Source organism: Gallinula chloropus, assembly GCF_964237585.1.
Source record: "Gallinula chloropus genome assembly, chromosome: 1".
Classification (NCBI taxonomy): domain Eukaryota; kingdom Metazoa; phylum Chordata; class Aves; order Gruiformes; family Rallidae; genus Gallinula; species Gallinula chloropus.
In genome coordinates, this window is record NC_140085.1 from 3,896,993 (window position 1) to 3,910,437 (window position 13,445).

The 13,445-nt window shown below is 40.2% G+C and overlaps 1 protein-coding gene across 2 annotated transcripts in view; it reads right to left on the reverse strand.

Annotated features, from left to right (window-relative positions):
• Positions 1–13,445, reverse strand: part of MKLN1 (muskelin 1) — a 102,556-nt gene that overhangs the window by 69,348 nt on the left and 19,763 nt on the right. The window contains exons 3-5 of one of the 2 annotated variants that reach the window (XM_084270143.1): positions 10,552–10,694; positions 9,066–9,154; positions 2,839–2,948 (exon numbers count right to left, since the gene is read on the reverse strand). In XM_084270143.1, the coding sequence (XP_084126269.1) occupies positions 2,839–2,948; positions 9,066–9,154; positions 10,552–10,694 (342 nt within the window). Of the gene's footprint in view, positions 1–2,838; positions 2,949–9,065; positions 9,155–10,551; positions 10,695–13,445 lie in introns of those variants that run through there. The other variant, XM_084270144.1, reaches the window with a different exon arrangement.

The following is a 13,445-nucleotide window of genomic DNA, read 5'->3' on the forward strand; positions in this document are numbered from 1 at the left end:
GTTCATGGTATTTAAATTAAGAGGATCTTTCTGAAAAGCTAGAATTAACACTAACATACAACAAAAATTAGCTCTCAGAATAACGGTTCTGTAGCAAGAATCTCAAACTGAAGCAGCTAAAAAGAAACACGGCCATGTGCTGTATTTTTAGTTCTTAATCCATCAGTATTTCACAGCTGCAAATAGCCAGAACTATGCATTTTTAGAAAACCAGTTCCCAGCCCACATGAAAAAGGCCAAGGACACGTACTGATAAAAATGCAAGACTGTGGCAAAGGAATATTAAAGCTAAAACAGAGTTTTACAGCAGAACTGGAAGAAACCCTCATTTCCCACCCCTCAAGGGATACCTCAGAGACTGTCTTTAAGCAAACGTGCAGCTACATCAGTCAAGGCCAAACCTACATTAGATTCTTTGTTGCTCAAAGGGAGAGGAAGCACAAGGATAGCTGCACACCAATAACAACCAGCTTCTGCACTTTGAGCGCCTCTAGTTTAGCTGCTGGACAAAATTCAGAGTTGGAGTATTTCCACTCAGCCTCTCAGGACTGATCGACTCAGCTTATAAAACATCAAACAACTGCTGGATGTGAGTTGGCCACTTGATGAAATACAGAAGTTTGCATTTAAGTGACACCACAGTAGTACTTCAGAAGTTAAATGTAAAAACTTTTTGATGGAAAAGGGTGTAGAAAAAGTGTATAAAAGGCTCTTTTTAAAGTGCTGTCATACAGGTTTAAAGAGATGACAACCCAAATAATAGCTTCAGATCAAAGCTGTAAATAATTCCTATGGTTAAAAACGTAACAAAGGCATGAGACTAAGATATTAACACTGTCAAATAGACTCGTAGAATTAGAAATATTTAAGTACTCATGATAAAAACCAGAAGTGACAAACTGCCATTTCCTAGTTGCTGAAGTATGCCCACTCTTCAGTAGAAAGCATAACATTTCAGGGGACACCAGGCTAAGCTGGACAGCAAAGAGAAAGCAGTAGGGAAGGAACTGAGGAGAGCACCCTACTGCTTTTAGTCTTCATCTGTTACTTCCAAATCTCCCTTCAGAAAAGGGAGGTTTTGTTGGTTAAAACATACAACAAAATAGGATGAGCAACTTTGTGCAGAACCTTCTTTCTGTCTCAAAAAGTGAAGAATTATTAGATTTCAAAGCCTTTGAGACTTCCAAGAACACGCATGAAAACTGTCACACCACCTCAAAGAACTGGAAGAAACAGGTCAACCTTTCTGCCTTTCCCCAAATATGGGTCAGCAGATCTACCCTCCTACATGGATGCGGCAACAGTGGCCTCTCAGAACTGTGAGAGAGGAGATCATCAGTGAGACATGCACTCATCACCAAAAACTTGGCAACTCATCCTCACTGAGCCCAAAACAATCATGACTAAGTCTCTGCCTTGATGCTTTAGGGCTTCTAAGCGTAAGAAGAACAATGCTGGCACCCCTTGAAGAAGCTGTCACTACATACACGCTGACCATAAAAAGTGTCAATTCCATGGGATATGATGGAACAAAAGAGATGCTCACATCATCACCAGATGGCTCCTGACCAAAAAAATAAATAAATATCAGAGCTTTCCCATTGCAGCAACTGGTCAAAAATACAGGAAACACCAGAGTGTGCACAAGCAGCAGAAAGCAGCACAGGAAACCATCAGCAGCCTCTGTCAACTGGACTTTTTGGAACTGGACATCAATAATCAGCAGAATAATAACCACAATACCACTTTAATCATAGAACAGCTACAGACAACTTCCACTGGGACTTTTTGTGCTGTTTTTAAATGCTCCATGAATAAATGTGTGACGAGACATGGCCACAACATGGGAGGGGTTTACCATACCAGAAACACCATAAACTGATGAGGGAGCCTTAGTACAATGCACAATCTTTATCTACTTTTAAGTTGTTCCTTCTGGAAGCAGAGATACAATGCTCCACCACCCAGCCTTATTCATCCAGGAAGGATGTTTTCTCCATAACACAATATGAATTTCATGAATTGTTCCAGAAGATCTACGCATAAAAAGCAGCAACAAAATGAACTCCTGTTGTCACTATGCACTTCCCTCCCACAGGAGAGGCACCTCTTGTACTCTGTTAAATATAGCTTATACAAATAATGTTTAGAAACCCTTGAACTTTCTGTCTATCAAAGTGACAAGTGGTATAAATGATTGCATCTCATAGTCCAGTGGCATCAGCTCAAAGACTAAGAGTGAAGCACCAGAAGTGCAAGGAGCTGCAACAGGAAGAGACACCAACATGGATTCTCTTTAAAACATGCTCATTTTTATACCTTCTAGTGACAACTACATATGTAATTCAAAAGGCTCTAGGCTGATGTATAGTTCTACAGAAAGACAGGGATAATAAAAGAATGACTAATCAGAAGGCAGGAAGAGGGAGAAATTGAAATCTGATTTTGTTAAGATTCATTTCTCTTCCAATAAAAAAAAAAACATTATTTTACTAATACTCTCCCCTTCGACTCAGTGACCCTTATTTTTGTGCTGTTGTTCGGATGTCTACCTAGGAGGTTTGAGCTTGGTTTTTTTCAGTGGAGGTTTTCAGATTAATTTTTGGGGAAGGGGGAAGGTTTTTTTCCTTTTTCAAGAGAACAACTAGATACGATTCAGAAATAGTCACTTAAAAGTCAAACTCAGCCATGTGGTTTGAGTTTTAACTACGCGTATTTGTTGTTTTAATAGCTGATATTCAAGGAACAAAAAGGTCACATAATTCCAGTAAGAGAAGTTTCACAAGATTCTGAGACTCCAAATTTCCCAACAAACAGGCATCTAAAACGCAGGCCTACCTTGCTGTACCAGTTGAGGCACGGTTGGACCACATCCGGATCGTCAATGCCATTAAGTTCAACATACCAGATACTAAAATTGAAACTAGGTCCCCAGGATAAGAGTGGAACTGGAGAAGAAAGGGAAAGGAGAAAAAGAATGGGTAAATATCAAACAACCACTGGAACAGTCTTACCAGGCTATATATTCATAGTACTATTTCAACAGAATGCTTTTAAAGGTTCCACAGAATTCAGTCTTTCTGATTTGACCTAAGTTCTGGTTTGTTTAATTAAGCTTAGGCAAATTACCAAATAAGTCATGTTAAAGTTGTCATTTAAAGCAACCAGTGCTGAGCAACATTAACACAGCAGATCTCTGCAAAGCAGAAGCTTGCTTAAAGCAAAAGAGCAAAAATTATTATCCTTTAGAACAGCTCAAAGAGGCAACAAGCTTTGACATGGATGAGAATCATGAGCACGCTAGCGACAGTATTTGCTCCTCATAGTACATTTATTTCCACATGTCAGCAACAATTATTTTCCCTAATGGTGAAGACAAGAAGCTTGGGTATTTTAAATTTTACAAAATTAGTAACGTCTGCAAGTCGTGGAGGAGGGAGGGAGTGAAAACTGTCAGTTTCCAATTTAAAAACCCTATCTTTTTTTTTTTTAAGAAACCCAAACTTAAATCTCTGCAGTTTTCTGGCTAGTACTGGTTTATCTGCATATTGGAACAAGCACACTTATAATATTAAATGACCCATGAAACACTCTGCACCCTCTCACCTTAAGACTTCCCTACCACTCTGTGTTAACATCTGTGGTCTTGCACTGATCTACTGATTAAACTGTGGGTTAAGACTTGGTTTTGCTTTTCAGAGCAACTCCAATCCCCAGAAAACTTGTGTGAACTCTCACTCCTTAAAACTGCAGTGAAATCAAGCGGTTTCATTTCAAATACTTTTGTTTCCTTTTCATTTGACCATAATTGATAAACAGGAAAAGATACTATTAGAGATGAATGAGCAGTTACCAGCAACAGCGTGGAGTCCACTACTTCCTCCCTTCCACAGAAACTATTTTTGCCACAGAAATTACTTCTTGTCTTTCAAGCCACTATAAAATACCACTGAGATTAACTTGTTGAACTAAGGGCTTTCTGATCTACTCCCTGAGGAAATAAAAACCAAAATTCTGTCTTAAAAAGTTTGTTCCTGAGCTGTTAAAGGTTCTTATGTATTTACATTTCAAACAAGGTAGACCCATCATTTTCTGCAATGGGTTTGGGCACAAAGCATATGTTCAAACACGATTTTCTACATTTTAAAGGGTGTTTCTACGAACCTATGGGTAAAATGACAACTTCTGGGAACAGTCATCAGGAGAGGAGATTTTTTAGCAAGGATCCAAAGAGACTCTGAATATGTAATCTGTAACTGATTTTAATATCCATAAGTATGTATTTTAAACATTACAGCTCTCAAATCACCCTGTTCAAATAGTTTCTTTCCACTTGACTGTTCAGCACAGCAAGTGAGATGCTTTCAGAGCAGTTTCTAGTAGATGCATGTTTGTGAAGAGAGAACTGAACTAGTGGAGAAAACCAAATCACCTGTTTTCCATCCACAACATATATACTCTGCCCAAGAAATTTATTTCTTGCTTAGTTTTTAACTCTGCCCAAGGTGACTGTACATACTTTAACAGCATAAAACATTACCACCTTTAAATCCAAGTACACTGGTAAATTTAATCCTGGGTATCCCACCTATTAAGGTGACAGACTGACAAAATACCACATGTAAAACAAAACACCACCTTTGGGTTTTTTTCCTCAGACCAAGGACAACCTGAAGTTAAATTTGGTATTTGCTCAGCTATAAAGGATCAAAACCTATCCATCAGCTTCTTACACTGAACCAAACCACAGACCACCTCAAATGGGCCAAGACCATAAATTTCCTGATGGTAAACCTGAGGCCAGTTTCCTAACACTGAGTTCACTAAGTATTGCCACCTTCCCACCTCAATCCAGAAAAAGACCAGAGGTGTCCACATCTTTTTTAGCAGTTCTTCTCAGAACTTATATCAACTTCTCCTGAAAAAAATTAACAATTCAACCTCTTACCATGATAGCCACCTACAGATTGTAAGACATATCAGGATGTGTGTAAGAATTTTGTAGCTATCACTATAAAAAAAAAAAACACAAAGCCAACAACTTGCTAACACCTCCCCTCCTCAAGTTAACTCTGAGCTTTCACATCTTGTTTACAAGAAGGAAACAAAATACCAGAAATGGTGATTTAAACACCAAGATTTTTCATAGTGCAATCATCTACTTGAAGGAAAACACAAGACACATTGTATAAGGAATATGGTGCTGCACCAGGCAGAGAAAACAGAATTTCATCTCTTTATATTTCCACAGGAGTCAGAAAAGAAACAAAGAGTTGACGCTGCACCGTGATTTCTTATCTCCTCACAAAGAACAAGTGTTCTGGCTGGATCACCTCCTCATTTCTGAACTTCCTCCCTAGCTCTCAGGCTACATGGAGAATCCTCTCATCCTTTCCTCTGCCATCTCCTTTTTGAAGCCTCCACAGCTCCACTTAGCTCTTAGAACTAATCTGCTTTAAGAGCACCAACTATCTAAGTTAGGCCTGTCACAAAGAGACACCAAGCTCAACGTGGAAGGAGCAATAGTCACACAAACAGCAATAAGCATTACTTGTCAGCGTGACACAGAAAGCTCATTGTTATTTCTGCACAAGGTTTGGAGGTAGCAGCAGTCCAGGATGCTGGGTGTGGATATAATCAATCCCTCCTGGGTCCAATTCCATTTCTTTTCTCACGCCTCCCAGTGACTGGTTTTCATTCGTCCTCCCCTTCAGTCCGTTCCAATTTCACACCGCAGCTTGGTAGACACAACCCTACTTGAGCTTCTGCAATAGCTGAGAAGCATCCTCTAAAAAAAATAATCAGTGAATACCCTACCCTGCAGCACAGCTGCAGAGCTCACATCTTACGCTGCCCACTCTTTCCTATCCTGCTTTTCCCCATACACAGACACATACCTTAGAGGTGGAAATAGGCTGCAGTAAAAGGTGTTGAATCTGAAGCCTAAAGCTATAGTGGTTTCTCCAGTTTTTACCATAAAACCACCTCAGCACGGGGGTTTTTTTGCTGCAATCCACACTGAAACACAGGTTAACTGTTCAGACAAAAAATCAATACCCCTTCAACAGAAGCAGAAGGTATTTAGGTTACTTAAACAGTTCTGTATCCACACAAGGATGATTTTAGGGGATATTTCTCAATAATCAGAAGCTATCCCTAGACAAGGGCTGCAACCCATAGACTAGAGAGGAAGGGTAGCAGCAGCATTAATCTCAGTATAATGATTACAAATACCTGACTCAAGCTCCTTTCTGTGTCCCTCATCTACAGCAGGAGACACACAAACAGCATGTGTTTGGAAAAATGCAGGTAAAGATGCAATCAATACATTTAACACATCCATAAAAAAGAAAGCATTTTCCATTACACCAAAGCTTAATATCTCAAAGCCTAGTTAGTAACTCCCGTGCTAGTAACAAACTGGCATGAGAATTACACCCAGCATTTCTTCAAGCTCTTTCACAGCAATCAGTTTTTACAACACCTTCTGCTTTCAAGGACACAGCACACACAACAAAAAATCCCCTACTTGGTGTAACCACAAAAACTGAGCTTTTGTTTCTAGCTTTTAGACATTAAAAAGATGGTCTAGTACAAGGTGTTCCTACCCGTGGCAGGGGGTTGGAACTAAATGATCTTTAGGGTCACTTCCAATCCAACCCATCCTACAATTATTCTGTCCAGATAAGTATCTTCTCTCACCTCCTCCTCTCCCCTCCCCCAAAGTTCTTTAATGAGGTGATACATGAAATGTAAAAATTAATTGTCAAGTAGGTCAAAAGCCTGCACAACTGAGCATGCATTTCAGTGCTAAGGAACTCAAGCTGAACTAATTAAACCAAAAGAAGTGCAAGGTTTTTTTCTTGACAAAAGGAGGGAAAAGTTATTTTTTTCTGCTTTCTAAGAGCCTGAAACTTCCTCTAACACATTAGTAATGGAAGTCATAAGTAGTATTTCCCCCTCCTGCCCTATCCTCCCATATAAACCTTGCTGATGGGTTATTAACAGGGGTATATCGGTCAGGCTGCTTATCTGCAGAATTAAAGCAAAGGCCTGGTGCAAGTTGCTGCCCAATGAATTAAAGCCTGCCCCGAATACACAAACCTCACTGATAACAGGAACATTTGTGGTGTCAATCTCAGAGTCCAAAAGGGCATATTTTGGCCTCGCGTGTACTGGCAGGACTACAAGGAACACAGCAGGATATTTCAAATTTTGAGTTATTCTGGCTAGCAGCTTGGAAATTTTAACAAACTGAAAACATATTCAAGCTGTGAATCTGAAAAATAACAGAATTTCGTAACATCATTTTGCAGTTGTTTCACAGCAAAACACACTCACAACTTCAGAAATTACACTAGCCATCAACTAAAAGTTTTAATAGGTTTTAGTGAAAAAAAATTCATTTCCTGTCCTAGCATAGGAATTTCTTCATAGAAGATATCTGAAAGAAAGGAATAGCTGTAGATACAACTTAGAGAGTTCATTTCAAACCATGACTAGTGAGCTAGTGACAGCCAAATACAAATCTGCTATTAATGTATGGAACAGAATGCTTACTGCTATGAGAGGAACCCATCCAACAAGTAAGCAAAAATTAATGCTACTCATGTCATGTCAAAGTAGAAATCCTGGTAGTACAAATTAATCAGCATTTCACTTTCCTAACAGGTTTCAACTTACCACTGCGCTTCCTAAAATCAAGATACAATTTGCTGGAACACAACTTACTCATGCAGAGAAGCAGCTAGCAATCTTCCCATTTGTCCCTTTACCCTCCAATAACTACTTGCTCATTTTTTGCCACTCAAAAAAACCACCACGTTCCAAAAACTTAACATGAGGAGCTTCAGAATACATAAACAAAAAGATCAATTTAATTTTCCTGTAGTAAACCTTTAACTATTCCTTTGCTCCTCTCTTGAGGTTTCCTAAAGCCAAGCGTTACAGATGCTTCCAAAAGCAGCAGCCAAAACCAAACCCAATGGAAACCAATTTTTCCGCTTCTCTGAGATTGGGAATCACCATCGTTTCTGGTGCACAAATTGCTTTCTTGATCCCCAGCCTGATGCTTTCCCTTCCTCTGTCAAACATGAAATTCAGAAATCTGTGTAGGAGACACTAGAGCAAAAGGCTCCAAGGGGAACCCCCACACAGCCACTATCATCCAAGTCTCGGCAAAGGAAATACTCAACACTTCAAAACACCCCTAAATTCACTTAAGTTAGTCAACAGGATCTAATCTTGTTTTTCAGCAACTACCTCCCTGCTCTTTTAACCTGAAACAGCAAGCTTAAAAACAGTCAGTCTTTTACTATCTCAGTAGGTAGGAAAGGGACAATAAATTTACTGAGCTACTAAAAGCTGGAAGACCTCAAATTAAATCCAACCAGTAAATCCAACTAGTATCATTGATGACAACTGCAAAACTCTTGTTCTCTCTGGCCTGCATGAAGCAAGAGAGATCCTCACCTGCTCCCGTAACAAGTCACTGTAACCAGCCTCCATTAGCAACCCCTTTATCAAACTTCACCAGAGAAACAAGACTAGACATCACTAGATACAATTCTTCACTGTCCCAAACATCATCTTCTGCCAGAGAGGTGACAAACTGAATTAGAGTAGCAGGAAGAAAACAAGGAAGGCATCTGCTCCTGCTCTGTGTTGCAGGCGTGTTTGAGAACAACATGACTTCAACCTTTTTAACACTCCATGTCTGTGGACCCTGAAACTTTTACCAGTATTTAGACTTAATGATTTTTAAGGTCTATATAACAATTTCTACTACGACAGTAAGCAGTTTCTCCAGCAATTAGTTGACTCAACAACTGTATTTCTGAAAATGACTGCATATCACTTTCATTCCCCAGGATTTAAATTATGAAGCTATTATTTCTTAGTAACAGGACTTCACTGTGTTCCAATCTAACCAGCCTAAAAGATCATGAAATGGAACAGCTATTGTGGATACTTTGCCTGAGTACAATGAAGTCACAAGTGCCAAGACTGGCACAAGTATAAGAAGAGATTATTTTCTACTCAGAATGCTGAAAAAATGCATTTACCTATCTTAATGAATCGACAGGGGAACATCTGTTCATCAATTTTATGCTTCAAGGTGAATGTTTCTTTGTTATAATCATTCTTTAAGCCACTGTGGGAAAAAATAAATAAGGTTACTAAATCTTACCTTGTATTTTAGGACTAGCTAATAAACGCAATCTAGGTCATGCCTGAAATGCGAAGCTTGTTTCATATCACTATGAATCATAAGTATGCATGCTGGACCAATGCCTGGACTGCTATCCACCATCTTATCTCCCTGGGAGGCAGCACTGGCTAGTGGTTTCAGGAGGGAACTGACATCAGATCAATGCTGCTTGGCTGTGTATGTAACCCTGCAACTTCAGCAAGCCATCTGCCTGAACTGCACTTGCCCGTTTTTAAGAGGGAGATGGACCAGCTCTCAGAATTATCACGCTGCCAAAATGTTTTGTGATCCATTTAGGGGCATCACTTTATAAAAACATCACATATTTAGTACAATGAATTAAAAGATTTAAGTCCATTTTTACTGAAGACTCAAGCACAGGTCCCAAAATAAGGATTTTTATTCAACACAAGTGAAATGACATTCATACAACTACTATGCTACTAAGATCTCCTCCCCCTTAATTCCAGCAGCAATCAAGTCAAACTGCAAGACTAGTATATATAAAGAGGGCAAAAGAGTGGGAAGTGTTGTGGCTAGTTTCTATACTGTCTTAAAGTTTTATACCTGCAGTAAAGAATTTCCCACGTTTCTCCAAGGCTATTCTGCTTGACTACAGATAATGTACACCCATACGTTCCCCAGAGGTGGACTGTCATTCCATAAGCCTCCAAAAATAGACTAGTTCTTGCTACTCATTTCTTCTATATTCCTAGATATTTAAAAATCATTTCCCTTTCTGAAACAGAACGCTCCTTAAAAGGCCCTTGCAAATTTACAATAGCAACTACTCAGAAGCTCTGGATGGCTTGAACAGCCAAAAGGCTCTTTCTTCAGTCCCTATCAGTGTAACTACCAAATCAAATTAAACAAAGGAAAACACCCAGTTTACATTTACTTATTTATCCATTCGAAGAAGGCAGAGCAGCTGACTAGTTCAGACCTTCACAGCTGCAACCTGGTTCTAGATAAAGGTTATTTGGGTTTTTAGAAGCTACTTAAATTTACCCACACCTGGGGAATTGCTTCTTTTGTGCCTCAAGCACACAAAAGAAAGGAATTGCAATCCAACAACATTGATCCCAGCTCTCAGCTCTTCCAAATCTCCAAGCTTCAATCTCCACAAGGCCTCTGTGGTTAGAGCTGGATAAGGAAGGCTTCCTGGAGTGAGTGTTGGGATTGCTGCTCTCTGACCTGACCATGAACACGAGGGCAGCTAACTGCAGGATCACAACCACAGCTCTATTACAATGATAGCCATGTGTCTGCTTGGGAGTGAAGGGGAAGTGCATTTTGGTCCAGCTTTTATGATTACCATAGCTGATGAAATCACATCTTACCTGGATAAGAGATCTGTCATGTTTTCCTCATTCATCCCACCAAAAACTTTAAACTTCTTTAAATTGCAGACGTGCGTTTTCTCGTATTTGCCAAATGTGATACTTTGGACTATGGCAGGTCTTTCAAGTTTCAGAATCAAATACTGCAGAAAAAAGAACAGTGAATTTTAATATTAAAGCCAAGGCTGCAAATCACACTAAGGGAGAAGCATTACAGCCTTCAAAAATTCAGTTTACAAAGCTTGAGAGTGGAAGTTAGGATGATCTCTCCCCATTATTATATTTTCTCCTTTGTTCCTGGAACAAAGCAAAAGGTTTTTTAGAAATATTACTTTAAAAGCGTTTTATCTAGGAAAAAAAAGTGTGGTTGAGCTACTACCTATTCCTAGCATTTCTATTCAGGGCTTACATGCATTCCTTCAAGTTGGATGCAAGACTTCCTGAAATCTGGCAAATAGGATCAAACTACGGAGAGCGATGATTCAAACGCCCACTACAGCCTGAAATGAAACCTAAACTGAATACACAATTAGATAAATACAGTATGTTCCACATGCTAAGAGAACATCAAATTACTTCTCCTCTCTGGGCTGACACTATTTAACCACTGAACACAGACTAAGTTTGATGTGTGGCTAACGTAGGAACCAACTGCTTATTAGCCATACCAAATAAAACCAAGCCGCTTAACTGACAATAGAGGGGCTTTAACACATAAACCAATGAAACTGTTCACCCTTGTGAAAATTTTGCTCCCCCCTCACTGAGCTGTCACCTTCAAAGATTATTTATACTCAGATTATTTCTATTCGGGCCCAAACTACCAGCTTGTTGCAGTTTTGCGTAGCTGGGTTTTAATGGAGAAGGGGGACCACAGAGAAGGCTGCTCCAAAAATCAGCTAGAAGCTCTCTGCAGGCCCCAGAAAGTAAACATCGGCCAATTCAAGGCCAGAGTTGCTGCTGATGGGGGCTGAGCCAATCACTGCTGGTCACAGCGCCTCTGGGAATCACATTTAGGAGGGAAAAAAAATACAGGCAGACCTATTTTGCCACCGGAGAAGGGAGTGAGAAGATGTAACAAGCCGTGCGGACACCAAGGCCAGGGAAGAAGGAGAAGCAGAGGGAAGAGTGAGGCACTCCAGATGCTGGAGAGAGAGATTCCTTTGCAGCCCATGTAGAAGACCATGGTGGAGTGGGTGTCCCCTCACAACCTGTGAAGAAGGATGGGGAGCAGGGACCACCACACAGCTTCACCAGCACCACTGGATGACTTGAAAAGCATATGCAGAGAAGCGCTTGCGGCACTCACCAGGGACCATCAAGCATCAAGTTCATTTAACCTTCCCCTACAAACCAGGTCTTGGAGAGAGTCTGGAGACGCTTTTATACCTGAAAATAACACATTTAATTCTCTCCCCTAACATCTCAGAAACGAGCAGTACACAACAGAGAAATGAGACGAAGCTCAGAATCAAAATTACTCATCACAGTGGATTTTGTTGCAAAACCCTGTGATCAAGGCTACAGTACAAGTAGATCAGCAAGGCATTGCAGGACACCTCCCACTGCAGGCACTGCTGGTGGCCCTTCCCTCCAAGCAGCAGCACTGCCAAACCAGACAGGACACGGTATTTTAAGTCTTTCATGGACACGGAGTATTTGCATGCATGTGGCTGCTTTCTATGTAGAAACCAGTTATCTCACCATAAAGCGCCGTGGGCATCACTCTGCTTGGGCTGAACAGCTCTATCAGCAGGACAATCTTACCCAATTGTTTCAGGGAGTGTAGGGATAGTTGTGCTATCCCAACAGCTGGTTCTCACTACATTTTCAGAAAGCTTAGCTTAAATTAAATACTTGTACATAAAGTGGTTATAGATGATAACGCAGACTGGGTAGGTACCTAACAGAATGTGGAAGATTTACTGCCAAAGATGTTTTCCAGCAACTCAAAACTTTTGGAGAATGAAGAAACCCGTATCAGCACTGCTAGGGTACAATAGAAGACTGCTTTGGTGCTTTTCTGGATTAGTTTTTTAAATGAAAAAAAAAAGAGTTTTAAGAACACAATCCACCTAAATGTTAGAACCCAAACTTCAAGAAAAAATTCTACACAGAAAACAGATTTTCTAAAGCAGAAAAAAAAAGGAATGATCAAAAGGATGGTCCCATAATGAGCAAGGCAGTGCTCGATACATGGCACAGCCCACTGCCAAAATTCCCATGCGGAACAGACAGTACACAACAATGTCTAAGAATTCCTCCTACACCATCATATCTTCCCTGCAGATTTCTCCCGAAGCTGAGTAAGTGAAGCTAACACTACAAGCATCAGCAACTATGGTTCTTAATCTTGCTGGGATCACAGGCCTAATGCTTGGGTCATGAAGACATACTTTCTCAAGCACCACGCAAGATTTGCAAAGGCTTGGTGCAAATGTCATCCTGCATTATTCAATTCTTACCCTAAATTACCCTAGAGAAGACCAAGGACTGCAGTTAAATCCTTTATGCCTGCATACATGCCTAGAAGGGAGAAAGACATCATAATCACTGTGCATGGCTAGAGGTGATTTCTGAAGCATGCATACAGGGAGGGGACAGGGAAGGAACTCTGCAGCCCTCCTTCCTACTCCTATGTGTCCCATTCCCTGCAGAGCCAGGCAGATGTTACAGAAAATACAAGCACAAAAGTTCAAGACAACCTTTTTCATGACTTTATCTACTGACTGAAACAAAAGACAGGTTTGCTTTTAAACCTGTGGCCTGTTAGCTGTACCTATGCTTGCATTTTTGTATTTAATACATATACACCGATGTAGTTTTTGGCTTTATATATAAACACACACACGCTGCTGCCACTGTGGGAACAGGTTACAAATCTCAGTGATGTA